We start from the raw sequence: 13,869 nt of genomic DNA, 5'->3' as shown, positions 1-13,869 counted from the left end.
CACCGACCAGCTCCCCGTTAGTTGTGCTCGCCTGGTTCCGATACTGTTTGCTTGTCGCATTTCCTTCTGGCGTTGACGCCACTATCTCGGGCTGCCGCAAGCCCAGACGGATGACGTATGCTGAACTGACGATGGAAGATCGACGGCCGTCCGCCAATATTTATTACATCATCGCGTTTCGCGATAAACGTCCCTCGGAGTTAAAACAGGTCGCGTGTTGTAGGTCAAACAATACGATAACACAGTTGGTTTCAGGTTCTAAATTTGTAACGATTCAATATTAACAAGTTCAATTGTTCGTAATAAGACCGCTTAGCATAAATATTGTTATTTCAACTATTTGTTTCTCGTGCAAAGGGTGATTTTAGGCGTTAGAATAACCGAGTATTCCAACGCCTGACATAATAAGTTTTGATAATTTGTCACTGCGGTGATCGATAATCGATAGTTACGATATTGTTAGCGTGAAAATTTATTCTCTATTTCCAAGATCAAATAACAGGAGAAAAAAGGGCGTAGTCTGTTATTCAATGAAATGCATTCAAAGAGTGGAATAATTATCAATTATCTAATTTCAATCCTATGTTGATCGACGATGCGAATCGTATACCCTGCGTTGGTGATTTCCTCGAAAAAATTTTTATGCGTTCGGTAACGACGCGTCTGCTTTGGCTTGGGTTCCGAAGGAGAGCAAAGCCGAAGCTCGTCGAAGAGCGAAATTATCCGATGACGAGCCCCCAGGCGAAACTACGTCGTCACCCGATTACGCGAGGGGCTGACGTCGCGCGTGACGCTCGTAATGCAACTAACCTACCGTAAGCAGAAACACAATGGTGCATCAAACATAACCGAAGACCGGTAAATCTTTGTAACAGGAATTCATGTCCGTTGTGCTAGTCGCTCCTGCTTCTCCCGAGTATCGAAATCGCGCGACAGCGTCCTCCGTGTGTGCGTCGAGCTTGGCGGCGATCACGGTCTATCTACAGCTGTGCGCGAGACGGAGAAGGCGATAGCATGCGTTGCCGACGTTCGCGAGAAGGATGGAAGTCGATCGTTGCATTCGATATTCCTTCTCTTTACCCTGAGAAGTTCAAACAAAAGCGCGAAATGCCGTCAGAATGACTGATCGATGTTAACGAGAACGAAAAAGCTCGGACAGGTTCATCACCGTTTGAATAATTGATGCGCTGCCTACACATTTCGAAAGGATTGGGTGTATGTACATAGACGAGTTCCATCAAGCTAATGGTCCAATTTATGCTCAAAGGGCTTGGGATCAAAGCAAGACTGAGAGAGAGAGAGAGAGAGAGAATTAAGCTCCATTCTTTTCGATGATGACGCAACGTCGCGATCCTCGACGACGACGGTTGGCTGCTTGCCTGGTACCAGCGGACCTCGACGGATGGCCGCCGCTTTGTACGGATCCCTCGGGACCCGGCAGCAGATAAGTATACAGACGTAGGTAAATTATTCCGCCTGGTCGGCAGGTGTTTCATGCGAGTATCCATTAATCCCGTTGGGCAATTCATTAGTAGACATCAAAGGATCTTCAGAGAGGTAATTACATCGAATTGGTAGACCCCTACTATCGATCAGATTAAAGTAACGAAACTTTTTTTCCTGATATTCAGATTGCATATCGAACTTCATTTAATGACTGATTGATGTGAAATTTGATTCTCCATCACCTCGTCTTTTTTCATGATTGCAACTCACCAATCTGTCCTCGTCACGTCGCGAAAAGGTCTCTGAATCAGCGAATTCAACTCCCCATACTTTCCCTCGGGTGAAATTGATGGTGGCTACCTTTTTAGCGACATGGCTCCTGGGTAGGCGACGCCTGACTTCGTGCGATTTCCCTCTTCGCAATCCTCTTCGTCCTCTTCCGTTTTCGGTAGAGGTTCAGGGGCGGGAGTCTTTGCGGTATGAAAGTTAATATCCCGGAGAGAACCACTTCTAGCACAAATTGAAACGGGTTGACGAATGATATTCGGCGAAACGCTGTAGGTATGACGTATGCATGAACATGTATGAAAACTTTCCGTAACCGCTTGATGGATAGAAGAACCCGAATCTGTATTATCTTTTGCGACTGTGGGGACTATACCGGTGCTATAGAATTAGTAAGGCGAATGACGTGATGAATTGAAGCTATTCCGTTGATGTCTAATCATACTTATTTAGTGTACGTTATAGGTGAGCTGCTGCGATTGCCTTCAGATATGGCAATAAACAACGAAGTTCGAGCGGCTGTACGCCCGTACGTATGCATATTATTTTAAGTTTGAAAAGGCGCGAATAAACAACGCGTGAATGTTAATTGTTGTTAATAAAGCGGCGTGCATGTTGCTGCGGAAGCGGAAAACAGCGCTGCGAAGAGGCGGCTCCAGGCGGCTCACCTGGGGGTCTCCCCCTGCGTTCCCTCCGCAGCGAGATCGACACTCTTTCACTCCTGGCGAAATTCTTGGCTTCTAAACTCGCGGGCGGGTCTCCGTTGCCGAATAGCGGTTTCGAAATCTCACTCTCGCGATAGACACCGCTGAGCGATAAAGATAGTGATCTAAGCACAGAGTGAGAGAAAGAGAAAACGTTCGCAAGCGTCGAGCTGAACAATAAAAATATGCAAAGTACAATGTACCGGATTCACTTAGGTACTACAATAATGAAAAGTATCCAACTCCGTCTGATTTGCGTAATTTTCGGTCCCTAACAACGCTGAGCTTGCGATCTTCGTGTATCGCGTATAACACGTGCGTCGGCACCTGCATGTTGACAGTGAGCTTTTTTCTAAATACTAGTTGAAAAGCTTCGTCTTTGAAAAACTTGCATTTGATGGTAGGGCATTTTTTACAACATGGCGTACAAAAAATCGTGTTCAAATTTTGAACAGTATCCAGTTCTACCGCTTAGCTGTTTTAATTGGAAATCGGTAGCTTGCAGTTTCAGTTTACACAGTGTTGTTGAACGAACAAGTCTGATACAAACTGGCCAAATTCTATTCTTCATCATTTGAAAAATGTCACGTAATTTGATTTCCAACTGTCTATAATGGTGCTTTACTTGTCCAACTTGCTATTATATTCATACGGTTATTCTCGGCGTTTATTGTTTTCACATCGAATAATCTGATTTTTCTATTAATCGTCTCAATTAATGATACTCCGAAAGATTCGAAGTCTCGACTAATCAGACCCCGTAACCGTAGTAATGGATCAATGGCCGGGAGAGGAGGAGAGGAAAATCTTCAAAGTGAGATGGGAGGATAGAACAGGTGCTCATTGCGGTTGGTCCATGAATGCCTCCTCACTTCGTGCAACGGAGAACCTCTGGTATTGCTATACCCGACGTGAAGGAAAGACGGACCCAAGGAATACGACTATAAGAGACGTGCTTGGTTTATAATGAGGTATACCGTTTGCGGAGGCTCCATGTTCGGCGCCACCGACCGCGGGGCAAGTTGGCCCGCTTTAAGAACCATCAATCACTGCCGAATTTTGGCAACGCTTTGGACAACGTCGGCTTCAGGGCACCATCAGCCACGTGGAGTTCGTTCGTTGTTCGCTGCGCGGGATCACGCAAAATGCTGGCTTAGGAGGAGGAGAGAGGAAGAGGAGGGCAACGTTCGATACTCCCGAAAATCGAGTCCCCCACCAACATGGCGGATGGCTGGATCCGGCTATTCCGTACTCCTTAGCCGCGAGCTACAGGAAGCGAGGCTACCGGTGCAGCTGCACGTTAGTCGAAGAAACTGCTCGCTGACCCCTTATCTGCAGTATATACTTATTTTTCATTTATTTTTCCGCAGCAGAATGATTGTGGATCTCTGATTATTCAACGTGTACCTAGGTTCTCATGTCCATTAAATTGGCTAGGAAAAATACGCGCAAGTTTTTCAAACACGATTGAATGCCATTCGGTTCGGATTCGGTTCACTATCAAGTTGGGAAATTGCAATCCTAGTTAGCACACACGTCAGCTGCACATTTCTGCATCGTACATGCACGCGTACTTGTTTGAAAATTCCCTAGCAAATTGATAACAGAAGCTAATTGATGATCTGCCCTTTGATTAAAGCATTCCCGTACCGCGAATACCATTCCGTTTCGCTGATTCTAACATCCCGAGGGAAACTTTTACAAAGCGCGAATTGATCTGTATAATTAAATCCACTTCGTTGACGATGTGCGTACGGAATGTGAACATAAATGCTCAGGCGAAAGAATAATGAAAGCGGCCTAGAAACTGACCCGGCAATTGCAACAACACAGTCCGATCTAAATATACTAATAAATGGCACTTGGTATTTTCTCGTTACTAATTGAACAGTTGCCATGAGTCAAAGTTGCAATGTGAACACGGTCTAATTACAGAGTACGTGTTTCACTCGTGCATTATCTATAGCCCGTATCTCCAGGTCATGGGTGATTAAAGAATCCATTATGATAGTTCTTCGCAAAAAGCGCGGTCTAGCCAGTCTCAGAGATGCGGTAAGTACCCATCACTGAAGATGGTACAGAATATAACGCCTGACTTCGCAACACATCTATTAGTTCCAGAAGTCTGAAGTTCAAGTGAAAATCAAGTCGCTGCTTCGAACGGGTCAAGTGGCTATCGCTGCAGTCCTCGATCTTTGAAGCATCAGAGAAGAGAGATAGGGCGAGGAGGAGAGAAGAAAGCGAGGACATCCTGGTCGCGGGGTCCTCGCCCTCGACGTTTCTGTGCTCGTGTACGTAAGCTGGTACGTGGGCCAGCCAGCTCCCGTCATCGCTGCTCTCCGGGCCTGTGTACAGTCGACAATTACACGGGTTACGTCATCCCCCGGGTAGTCGCCTCCCGGACTCTCGGTACCCGCGTCTCTCACCTCTCGTCCGCAGCGCGCGACCGACACGCGAAACCCGGTTCTTCGACGCTCGGCGGCGTTTCTTTTCACGCGATACAATCACCCTGTGGATGTATCGCTCCGTTTTTTCGCACGTTCTTTGATCCGATGAAAGCTTTTACTGAAACGGAAGAATTCAACGCCGGAGGCAGGTGCGATATCCGCAATGCAATGGAAGCTGGGAGGAAAAGAGCCGAAAAGCTCGACGTGCCTTTTGGTCGATACTTTGACCACACTAAACGCTTGTTGAAATTATTCCGAATGTGGGAATTGGACGCCAACTCGTCGAAGTGGCAAAGCATGTTGATAGTTTCAAGCACGGCGGTGTTCCTGACGTGCAACTTCATGCTCGGATTTTCAGAGTTGATGAAACTTCGGATAGCTCCGGATCTTGCGACTGCTGTATCCTGTGCCAGTGCCTTGTGGCTTCACTTGATCGGATTTGTCAAGTGGATCTACTTGGCATGGAGAGTTCGGGATGTCATGCAGCTCGTTGGACTACTCGAGGATTGCTATCATCTCAGCCTGGGAAATAACGAAACGGACGAAGGTAAGACCGTTCGAATTCGAAGAAAGGGGATTTTCTCACTGACTCGTTCAACTTCTAGACTATTCGCAACTTCGGAAGGAAATGAATGCCGCGCGGAAGATTTCCGTGCGATTCAGTTACGTCTGGGTCATCGGCGTCACCTACGGGGTCATTCACTGGTGCCTAAACCCGTTGTTCTTCAAGTGGAAACTGAGCAGAGTAGACGTCAGTTTGGCGATGAGAGACAGAACTCTGCCGTACGAGAGCTGGAGTCCGTGGGATCTGAATCGGGTCGAAGTCTACGGATACGTTTACCTGATTGAAGTTTTGGGCGGTCTTGCTTCCAGCATCGGAAGTGTCGCGTATGATATAATGTTCCTGACGTTGGTGATAATGATATGCGCCCAATTGGGCTACCTAAATTATTCATTGGTACACAAGCCGCATAGCTATCCAACCATGACATCTTCGGAGAAAAAGAAGCTGACGTGTGTCTTGCTTCGGAATAAACTAGTCCGTAGCAAGAATCATCACGATGCTATTTTGGCGTGAGTTTTTAATCTTGTATTAGAAGATACGCGGAAGAAACAAAAACATTAAATTTTAGTTCCAACATAGTCACATAGAAACAAAAGTTGTTACAACAGCTAGAATTTTGCATGATTAGCTAACGGCTTTGATACATTGGAACTCTACTTAGCTATGCTTGCAAAACTTCTGCTGTTGCAGTGAAGATTTTCGCTTCGACGGGCAAAATTGTTCGAGGTTGATTGCAGGAAATGACTTCAAATTTTTACAGATTTTTGGCTGGCTTGCAAAAAGTCACCAGCCCAGTGATGTTCGTTCAGTGTATCGGAACCATCGGCATACTTTGTTTGGTCTCCTTCGAAGTAATGACTATGAAGCTGAAGGTAAACGATTAAACAAACGGCTTCCAAGAAAGCGTTGATTATATGTTGCGATCTTTTACTCAGGGGGACGTTGCAAGCGTGACAAAAATTTGGAGTATGGTGGAATATATCAGCTCTTGCTTTGCTCAGCTATTCTTTTTTTGTTACTACGCCGATCATATGACGACATTGGTATGCATTCATGCTGATCACTGCCTAACGCAACACGTACACTTCTGAGAGTAATTGGTGTCTAATTACTCCTAGGGACTGAAAATCAGTGATTCGACTTACAGCTCTGGTTGGGAATCTGTGACTGACGATGAAAAAAACTCTGCATCTGACAGAAAATCTATCGGATTTATAGTGCGTGAAATAATGGTCAGAGCTCAACGGCACGTTCAATTAACCGGTGGGCCTTTCTACGTTCTTTCGTTACGAACTTATCGTGCAGTAAGTGAATGATTGCAATCACTTTATGTTATCAAAATGCATCGCAAAGAACCAGGTTAAACTGTGATGTAACGGATATTCTAGGTGGTCGGAGCTGCCTTTTCATATTCAGCAGTGCTCCGAGAAGTCGGCGCGGAATAGAAAAAAGACGAAAAAAAATTCGGATCATAATCCAAGTTCGGAAAGTCTACTAGCGTATAGGTCATTATAAACCCAAAGTAAACACGGCGTAATAGACGTAGCGCCAGATATCAGAGTGTGAATTAAGAATGGCTACGCCGTACATGTCGCTACTATTGCAACAGAGCCAGTGAAAATCGCCAGGGTGGGTCGAGCGTAGCGGCAATAAGTGGAAGTCGAGAGTGGCTGGTCGGCCCGAAGCCAGCCCAACGGCAGCAGTGATCGCATGAGGAAAAGATAGAGGTACAAACGCAAGCGCTCGTTCGTTTCATAGCTTACGGAACGGCTTCTCGCGTGTACTGGTATCCTGGTAAAAAGGCGACGCGCCGCAGATGACTCGCGCACCCGGTGCGCACTTGGCGTGCGTGATCACCTATTTCGACGCACCCGGATCTGCTCTGGCTTTGCCACGGCATCGGCGCCTCGCGCATCGACGCGACGGGGAACGATCCAACCTCTAATATAACCGGGTATGGTACTCGTCGTAGCGTTTGTCGAAGAAAGGGAAGTTTCAGATGTGTAGCATGGCATTTTACAGATCTGCCTTCCTTCGGCTAGGCTTCGAGAGTGATGTAAAACATGTACCAAGTATGAATGTCAAATAGTTACTGTATATTTATGATCACGAAAACGCACGTTTGTTGATTATTATCTGAAGCATTTTGTCCTTGGTAAAAATTATTTTCAGTTCATTGAAAAGAAATTAGCGACATAGATTGATGTAAGAGTGTAATTTGGTAAGTGTATTGGTTGAAACTTCTCAAAGCTTAAAAGAGTCCAGCATGCCTACTGACCGACTGTTGACAAAGCCTTGAAATATACGACTCACAAAATCACGTTCCTCGTTATAAAGTTAATAACTAACTTATCACCTTCCAGTCCAACTCCATCAGCGCAGGCAACCCAATCCCCGATAGATGGAGTGAAGCGGTTACAACGAAGAGTCCGGAATGGAACGTGCAGAAACGTGGAGCGTAGATTAATTGTCAAGTACTAAAGATAGAAAATCGCGCGTATGTTACTACACATTTCATAATTACCCAAGATATAGATATAGATAGTCACGATCGAATACCGAGACGGATTTTTCTCTAAGTACTCCGAAATAATCGATTATCCTAGAACAGTTCTGGGCTCTGGCAAGAGAACATGAAGCAGGCGCAAAATCGTGATGACTTGTGATTTATTTTGTTACCCGAATGGAAAGATTCTCACAATCAGACTCCCCCACGCGTCTGAATCGCTGGTCGGCCGGCCGAGGGCCACCCACAACCGTGTACGAAACCCGCGCTTTGATCAGGAGAGTATGAGTCAAGAGGGGGTCGAGCTGAGCTCCAATGCTTTGCTGAGCGCCTGATACTTTGTAGGCGACTGCCGAATGCACGTGGTTGTCTCTCGCCCGTTATTGGCGCCTACTTACCCGGTCCAGTGTCATCGTCACGCCTTTTCTCCAAGTAGATCCTCAGTGATGAGTAGATTCTACGTTACAACTCAGTATCGAAGTCGGGGTGGGGACCTACGGATGTTTAAACGCGCTGCACAGCGCGACCCTAAGCAGAGGGACGAGACACAGCCAACCTTTGGGCTCCTCGAGCTTCCTAATCTCCTGATTCAGAATCCGCGGGATGCGGGCTCTCTAAGGCAGAGATCGGTATGCGTCACGTGTGAATCACGTAGAAGTTCGCCCTCCACCAAAGCGTCTTCAGCGTCATCTCCGTCGGCCCTGAGGCCTGGACTACGAGACGGTGTATCATTGACACCCGCAACGGAGCCACTCACCTGCCCATCAAAAGACGCAAAGTCATCCGCGCTGGCTAACCAAGTATCGGGCAATCATGAGGACGCAGAGTAGCCGGAGTGAGGATCGAGACGAGAGCAGCGTCGATACCGCCTCCTGGCCGATATGTTCGCCTTGTGGGTCTTTGGCGAAATGTGGACGCCTTTCGGGAACTGTTTTTCCCTCGATACCCTTAACGGCTAAATCCAACGTACCCGGGCGAGCGGGACTCTTACGGTCACGACGTTACCCACCTGAATGAGGATCTTGTAATCTTTGACGAAAAGCACCGACCGCGAACGTACGGTGTATGGGGATAAGGGAATCACGGTATATATCTGGCGAGGCTGACACCTGTGCATCTTCATGTACTGATTGGTACTTACTTACGTACTGGCTGACTTGCTCAATTTCTCTTCACCAATATTTCATCGGGTATAGATTATCGCCCGATTTATCCCGCGGTAGCGAACATCAGCCGAGTCCACTTGCCTAGAAAAAAGTCGTAAGATGGCAGCAGCCTTCGAGGGTGAAACTCAGATGGGTTGCAATGGAAACGGGACGGCGTGCGGTCAATGGACGGGCAGGAGGGATCTGAAGAAATGAATTTTATTTAACGACCGATAGCGTTATTGAATTAACATTTTGAAACCGAACTAGTCCTCATCATCACTAATCATGATTTGCCGCTGCGGCTTTGGCTCCTGAGCCGTACCTTCGTCCATCTCGTCGTCGCTGTCCACCAAACGACGTTTTTTTACCGCAGGTGACTCCGTATCCGAATTATCGGATCTAACTCGCTTGGCTTCGTCTGACACCGGGCGAAAACATAGTCGATTATTAGTCATTGTACCACGGACGAGTAAACTGGTGATGGAAATATTGTCAGAGTTCTACTCAACTCGGTGGTTTTTCACACGAAATATTTCACATTACAAGTATAGACATTACCCGAAATGATTGTTTCTTCCCGTTCCTCGCTTACTTCAACTTCCGAATCTGAATCCAGAATCGAAGCTTTGATACGACTGTTGTTTGTTCTGTTCCACCCATCATCTGAAATTTGATTGCTTTACCGTTACGCAGAGAACGTCATCATCATTACCATCGCTGTTACAGCCGAAACAATGTGACTTGTTAGTTTAATTGCGATTGTTAGTCGACCCATCGAGGTTTATACCAGACAACTGTTCTTTACGAGCTTTTTAATTCACTCGTTAATTATCGATCGCACTGAGACTGGGTTTCTAACGAGAAAACAATCCTTCTACTGTCCTTACGAAAGATCGGCAAATGAAAAGAACGTGTCCCGGTTTCACTAAGGTAAATGCCTGACCCGAGGGTAACACTTCCAATCTTACTCACCGACCGTAGCTACGCTGTTGCTGTCGAGACTAACCACTTCCTGAGTTTCGTGTTCCTCTGGTCCCGAGACGGTCCCTTTCCTTGCTATTTTGCCTAAGTCATTCCCACTGCTATTCGGAGGCGAATCTTGTACTGCGTTGGGTACAAAGTGATTATCATTGAAAGGCATCCCATACATGCGTTGATATTTTGTTGCCTAGATACTGAAAGTGACGCTGCGTTCGGTCTGACAAACCTTCGTAACTGTTGGACTTTGGGGCGAAAAATTTTTTTACGCTCTCAAAGACGTCACCACCTTCGTCAGCGCTGTCGTCCTCTTCATTGACCGGCTCCAGAGCGACGGGTTCGGGTGTCTCTGAATAAAAAGGATGAAGATGAAAAAGTATAAAAATGTAAAAGGGGATTCACCTAGAGGTCGGCAAAAACGGTTCGGCGAACTGAAACGAACCTTCGTCGACGAGTTTACCATCCAGAGCGTCAGCAATGAGCTCGATTCGCTTTCGGATGGTGGAACTTAGCATGTTGGACGGAATGCGCCAGTAAGTTTCTTGTTCGTCGGCGGGTGGCTCGATTCCCAGGGCGCGTAGAAGCCGTTGAAAACTCGGAGAGTCCATGGCCGCGTTTGCAAAGTCGGTTACCGGTACCAACGGGACGCCTTCGTTCGATTCTTCGTCGCGATCCTCGAGAACGTCCTCAAGCGACTCTTTCAGCCACTCCAAGGCATCCTGCGTCTCGTCTAGACAAAAAAAGGAAAACGCACAACACTGTCGTATCCGTTTTCTTCGCGTGAGAAGTAACACCAGGACTCTTACTCTTCGCAATCACGTCTTTGAGGAGGCCAGTTAGCTGTGCATTGGTGTAAACGATGTTAGGCTGCTTCTTCGATTTCGGAATTACCACGCGCTTTTTGGGTTTCGACCGGGCTGTCAGAATAACACCGTTCGTCAAGGATTCAGCGGAGTCGTCGTCATCGTCACGGTCGCTTTCCGAATCGCTTCCAGACCTTGTTCCGCCACTGGATTTACCTGGATTACATAAAGTGTTTGATGTCACGATGGAAAGAGATTTACAGGTATTTACTACTATCAAATATCGCGTCAATACAGCTGAGAGGTTCAAGTGTTCAACGAACGATTTAAAATCAAGACAGCGAACCAGTATTATCAATAGTAATACGATGCATTGAAGCATAGCAACAAGTATGTACTGGATATGGGAGCGAAAAACAATATCCCTGATGTATACGAAACTCAAGACCGTGATGTAATTCGATTCGCGAATAAGTTCTTTCGAATGTATGCGTATAAGTACGAGGTGAAGGATGAGAATAGTATGCGAAATGTAACAAGGGTATTGGAGGGTAAAATATGTATATTAAAAAAACAGATTTTATGATCGCTACACTGGGTAATGGGTCGATTTCGTTGGGCAGAGTTATTTATACAATGCGTCTAGAATTAACTTGCTACACAGTAATAGAAAATTTTTCCGTCCAGAAAATTGATCCATCTATCTATCCAGTTGATTTAATCACTGTAGAGACACATGTAATGGATAAGGTCGGGGGTTCGGCAGCATTTTTTTCTGAGCGGCAAATTCCAAGCACTTAAATTCCAGCTTCCATGCCTACTTGACTGATTTATCTTTATTTTGCCACGGCAGGCACGACTGTATATTATACTAAATCGAATCCGACCTCAAGATACGAAAAGAGAGAGAGAGAATATGGTTTCCAAGATACAGTACAGGGTATCTCTTTAAGATCTCTTGGAAATATCTCTGAAAGATTAAACATATAGCAGAAAGGTGAACGGGGGCTCAGAGAGATTTCTGTGTAACGTTAAATCGAGTTACTAGAATATTACGAAAGACTAAAGACGGATGCTGGTATGAACGAGATCTACCGTCTCTCTGCCCCGCGTAGAGAAGGGGAAATTTATTAGTACCAAAAATTCCAAGCGTCCTCGGTCCCGTGAAAATTCGATTCACACGAAAACATTCATTGAGAAGTACAAGGAAAAAAAACGGAGTTCCATAATTTACCACTTAACTCCAACTCTAACCATTAATATTATACCTACCCAGTTACTCGAGTACGCCCTCTTTAGCCATAAATCATCTGCATCCCGTCAATTTCACTCACCCACTAGTTGTGGAAAACTTTCATATCGAGAATTATAAAAATTTTACAGACCGAAAATTTTCCCATCAGGATGAAAGTTCGTATCCGAAATAACGAAATTTGTAGCCTATATCGTGATAGTTGATTGATTATTGAAAAACATTGCAATACGAAATTCTGAATTTCCAAATTTGTTTCAGCTTTGGTATCCGTATACACGGCACGAGGATACGGGCATTCATTATCGCATCAAAGTTTGCCCCCCTCTCTCTCTCACGTAAAAAGTGTCATATAAAGTATTACTTCGAGGAAGAGGAAAATTCAATTACTTTTTCCCTCCCTCTCTTCCGTTCCCACTCTCTCTTTCCCACCGTAGGATAAGGGAGTCCGATGAGCACCGCGTCGATATATCGTCGCCGCACGTCAAAAGTTCACCGGTTCGATAAATAAGCCCCGAATGCCGGTTTAGATAATGGCTCGTGGTTGACGGGTGTGCAGGGTGCTCGAGATGCTCAGGGTGGGCCAGACAGCCCTTCCACGACGGTGGAAAGAGGTAAGTGGCGGCTATGACGAGACGGAGAGGGAGATCCTCTGAGCGCTTAACCACCCGAGGGAGACTCGCGTTCGAATAGTTCAAATACCAAAGACGTAGAAATGATCTTGCTCGCTTGGTGCTATTGGCGCAATACGCGTTCATCAAGTGAAGATGAAATGAATGAATCAAATATATATATATATATATATAATAAACAGTGACGTTTCCGAGAAAATTTCACACGGGGTGGGGGGTAAAATGAACTTGGAAGAAAGGACGATCGGCAGGAAAGAAGGAAGAAAAAAGAGGAAATACACAGTACTTCGAGACAAGAGCCGTGTAAACCGTGTCGAAGAAGAATGCTTGGAAGAATTTCATTTTGGCGGGTGAGGAAAAAGAAGGAATGAGAGCGTTTCGCCAACGCCACCCATGCAGCGGTTCGTCGTGGAGGATGATCGTTCGACTCTAACTGACATTTGGGCGATTAATTATATTCCCCTTATTCTGGCACGTCTCGTTTATGTCAACCTGAAAGACGAGAAGAGGGGGGAAAAAAAAGATAGAATTTAAGAAATTGAATACGTCTAGCATCTGTTTGTGGAAACAAATCCCGAAGCTTGGATAAAAACAGTCTGGCTCTCTTAAAACCTGATCTCAATTTCTCTTGGATTCAATCGACGCTTATCGCTTCAAGGGCGGGGCAGTGTACCCTCGTTGAACAAAAGATTTGAAAGAAATTCGTCGATCACTTGCTCCAGCGATTGCAAAATCGAGGAAAACTTTCTTTATTCGTAGCTCGATAAGACTAGCTGGTAGCCACAGACGAATTACGGCCACGATAAGAAGAAACGGTTAACGGTCCGGGGTTAGAATATACAATATACATGTATACGTGCATACCCTTTGGTGGAAAAAGTTTCAATCGGATGAGAAAAATTCCGCCCGTTAAAACGAGAAAAATAAAAGGTACAATAAGCTTTAACTTAAGAGTTTGAAATTTTGCAGTTGCCTTTTAAGAAAAAAGTAAATATACAGCCAGAGAGAAACAAAGGGAGGAAAGGAAATGAAATAGAGAACTACAAATTTAGATATCGCGCAACCGAATACTCGGCTGCCGAGGGAATAACTCGATCGCATCC

The 13,869-nt window shown here is 45.6% G+C and overlaps 2 protein-coding genes across 7 annotated transcripts in view; one reads left to right on the top strand and one right to left on the bottom strand.

Moving 5' to 3' along the window:
- The first annotated feature begins 4,383 nt into the window (after positions 1 to 4,383).
- On the top strand, positions 4,384 to 12,421 carry LOC124178547 (odorant receptor 4-like). Of its 6 annotated transcripts, none has more exons than XR_006869839.1 (8): positions 4,503 to 5,429; positions 5,488 to 5,956; positions 6,208 to 6,319; positions 6,383 to 6,490; positions 6,566 to 6,751; positions 6,836 to 7,401; positions 7,811 to 7,944; positions 8,059 to 9,333. XR_006869839.1 is itself a non-coding variant. In XM_046561984.1 (7 exons), the coding sequence occupies exons 2-7, from the start codon at positions 4,988 to 4,990 to the stop codon at positions 6,890 to 6,892; spliced, it is 1,374 nt and encodes a 457-aa protein (XP_046417940.1). In that variant the 5' UTR covers positions 4,384 to 4,487; positions 4,551 to 4,987; the 3' UTR covers positions 6,893 to 7,767. The 6 variants fall into 6 exon arrangements, 1 of the variants encoding a protein (XP_046417940.1); XR_006869833.1 differs by having other exon boundaries at positions 8,054 to 9,333; XM_046561984.1 differs by lacking the exons at positions 7,811 to 7,944; positions 8,059 to 9,333 and adding an exon at positions 4,384 to 4,487 and having other exon boundaries at positions 4,551 to 5,429; positions 6,836 to 7,767.
- The window catches only part of LOC124178445 (protein timeless homolog), an 87,567-nt gene continuing 82,999 nt past the window's right edge, over positions 9,302 to 13,869 (bottom strand). The window contains exons 22-27 of the mRNA XM_046561793.1: positions 10,886 to 11,098; positions 10,522 to 10,809; positions 10,309 to 10,428; positions 10,074 to 10,205; positions 9,660 to 9,764; positions 9,302 to 9,519 (exon numbers count right to left, since the gene is read on the bottom strand). Of these exons, the coding sequence (XP_046417749.1) occupies positions 9,365 to 9,519; positions 9,660 to 9,764; positions 10,074 to 10,205; positions 10,309 to 10,428; positions 10,522 to 10,809; positions 10,886 to 11,098 (1,013 nt within the window). The 3' untranslated portion in view covers positions 9,302 to 9,364. The remainder of the gene's footprint in view (positions 9,520 to 9,659; positions 9,765 to 10,073; positions 10,206 to 10,308; positions 10,429 to 10,521; positions 10,810 to 10,885; positions 11,099 to 13,869) is intronic.

Source organism: Neodiprion fabricii, chromosome 1, assembly GCF_021155785.1.
Source record: "Neodiprion fabricii isolate iyNeoFabr1 chromosome 1, iyNeoFabr1.1, whole genome shotgun sequence".
NCBI classification, from domain to species: domain Eukaryota; kingdom Metazoa; phylum Arthropoda; class Insecta; order Hymenoptera; family Diprionidae; genus Neodiprion; species Neodiprion fabricii.
This window is presented reverse-complemented; position numbering and strand designations above follow the sequence as displayed.

Excerpts from the sequence above, each read along its gene's own strand:
- LOC124178547 (XM_046561984.1), top strand. The coding sequence starts at position 4,988 with ATGAAAGCTTTTACTGAAACGGAAGAATTCAACGCCGGAGGCAGGTGC. Across the intron at positions 6,320-6,382 it reads TAATGACTATGAAGCTGAAG|GGGGACGTTGCAAGCGTGAC; the intron begins GTAAACGATTAA and ends TCTTTTACTCAG. Across the intron at positions 6,752-6,835 it reads CGTTACGAACTTATCGTGCA|GTGGTCGGAGCTGCCTTTTC; the intron begins GTAAGTGAATGA and ends CGGATATTCTAG.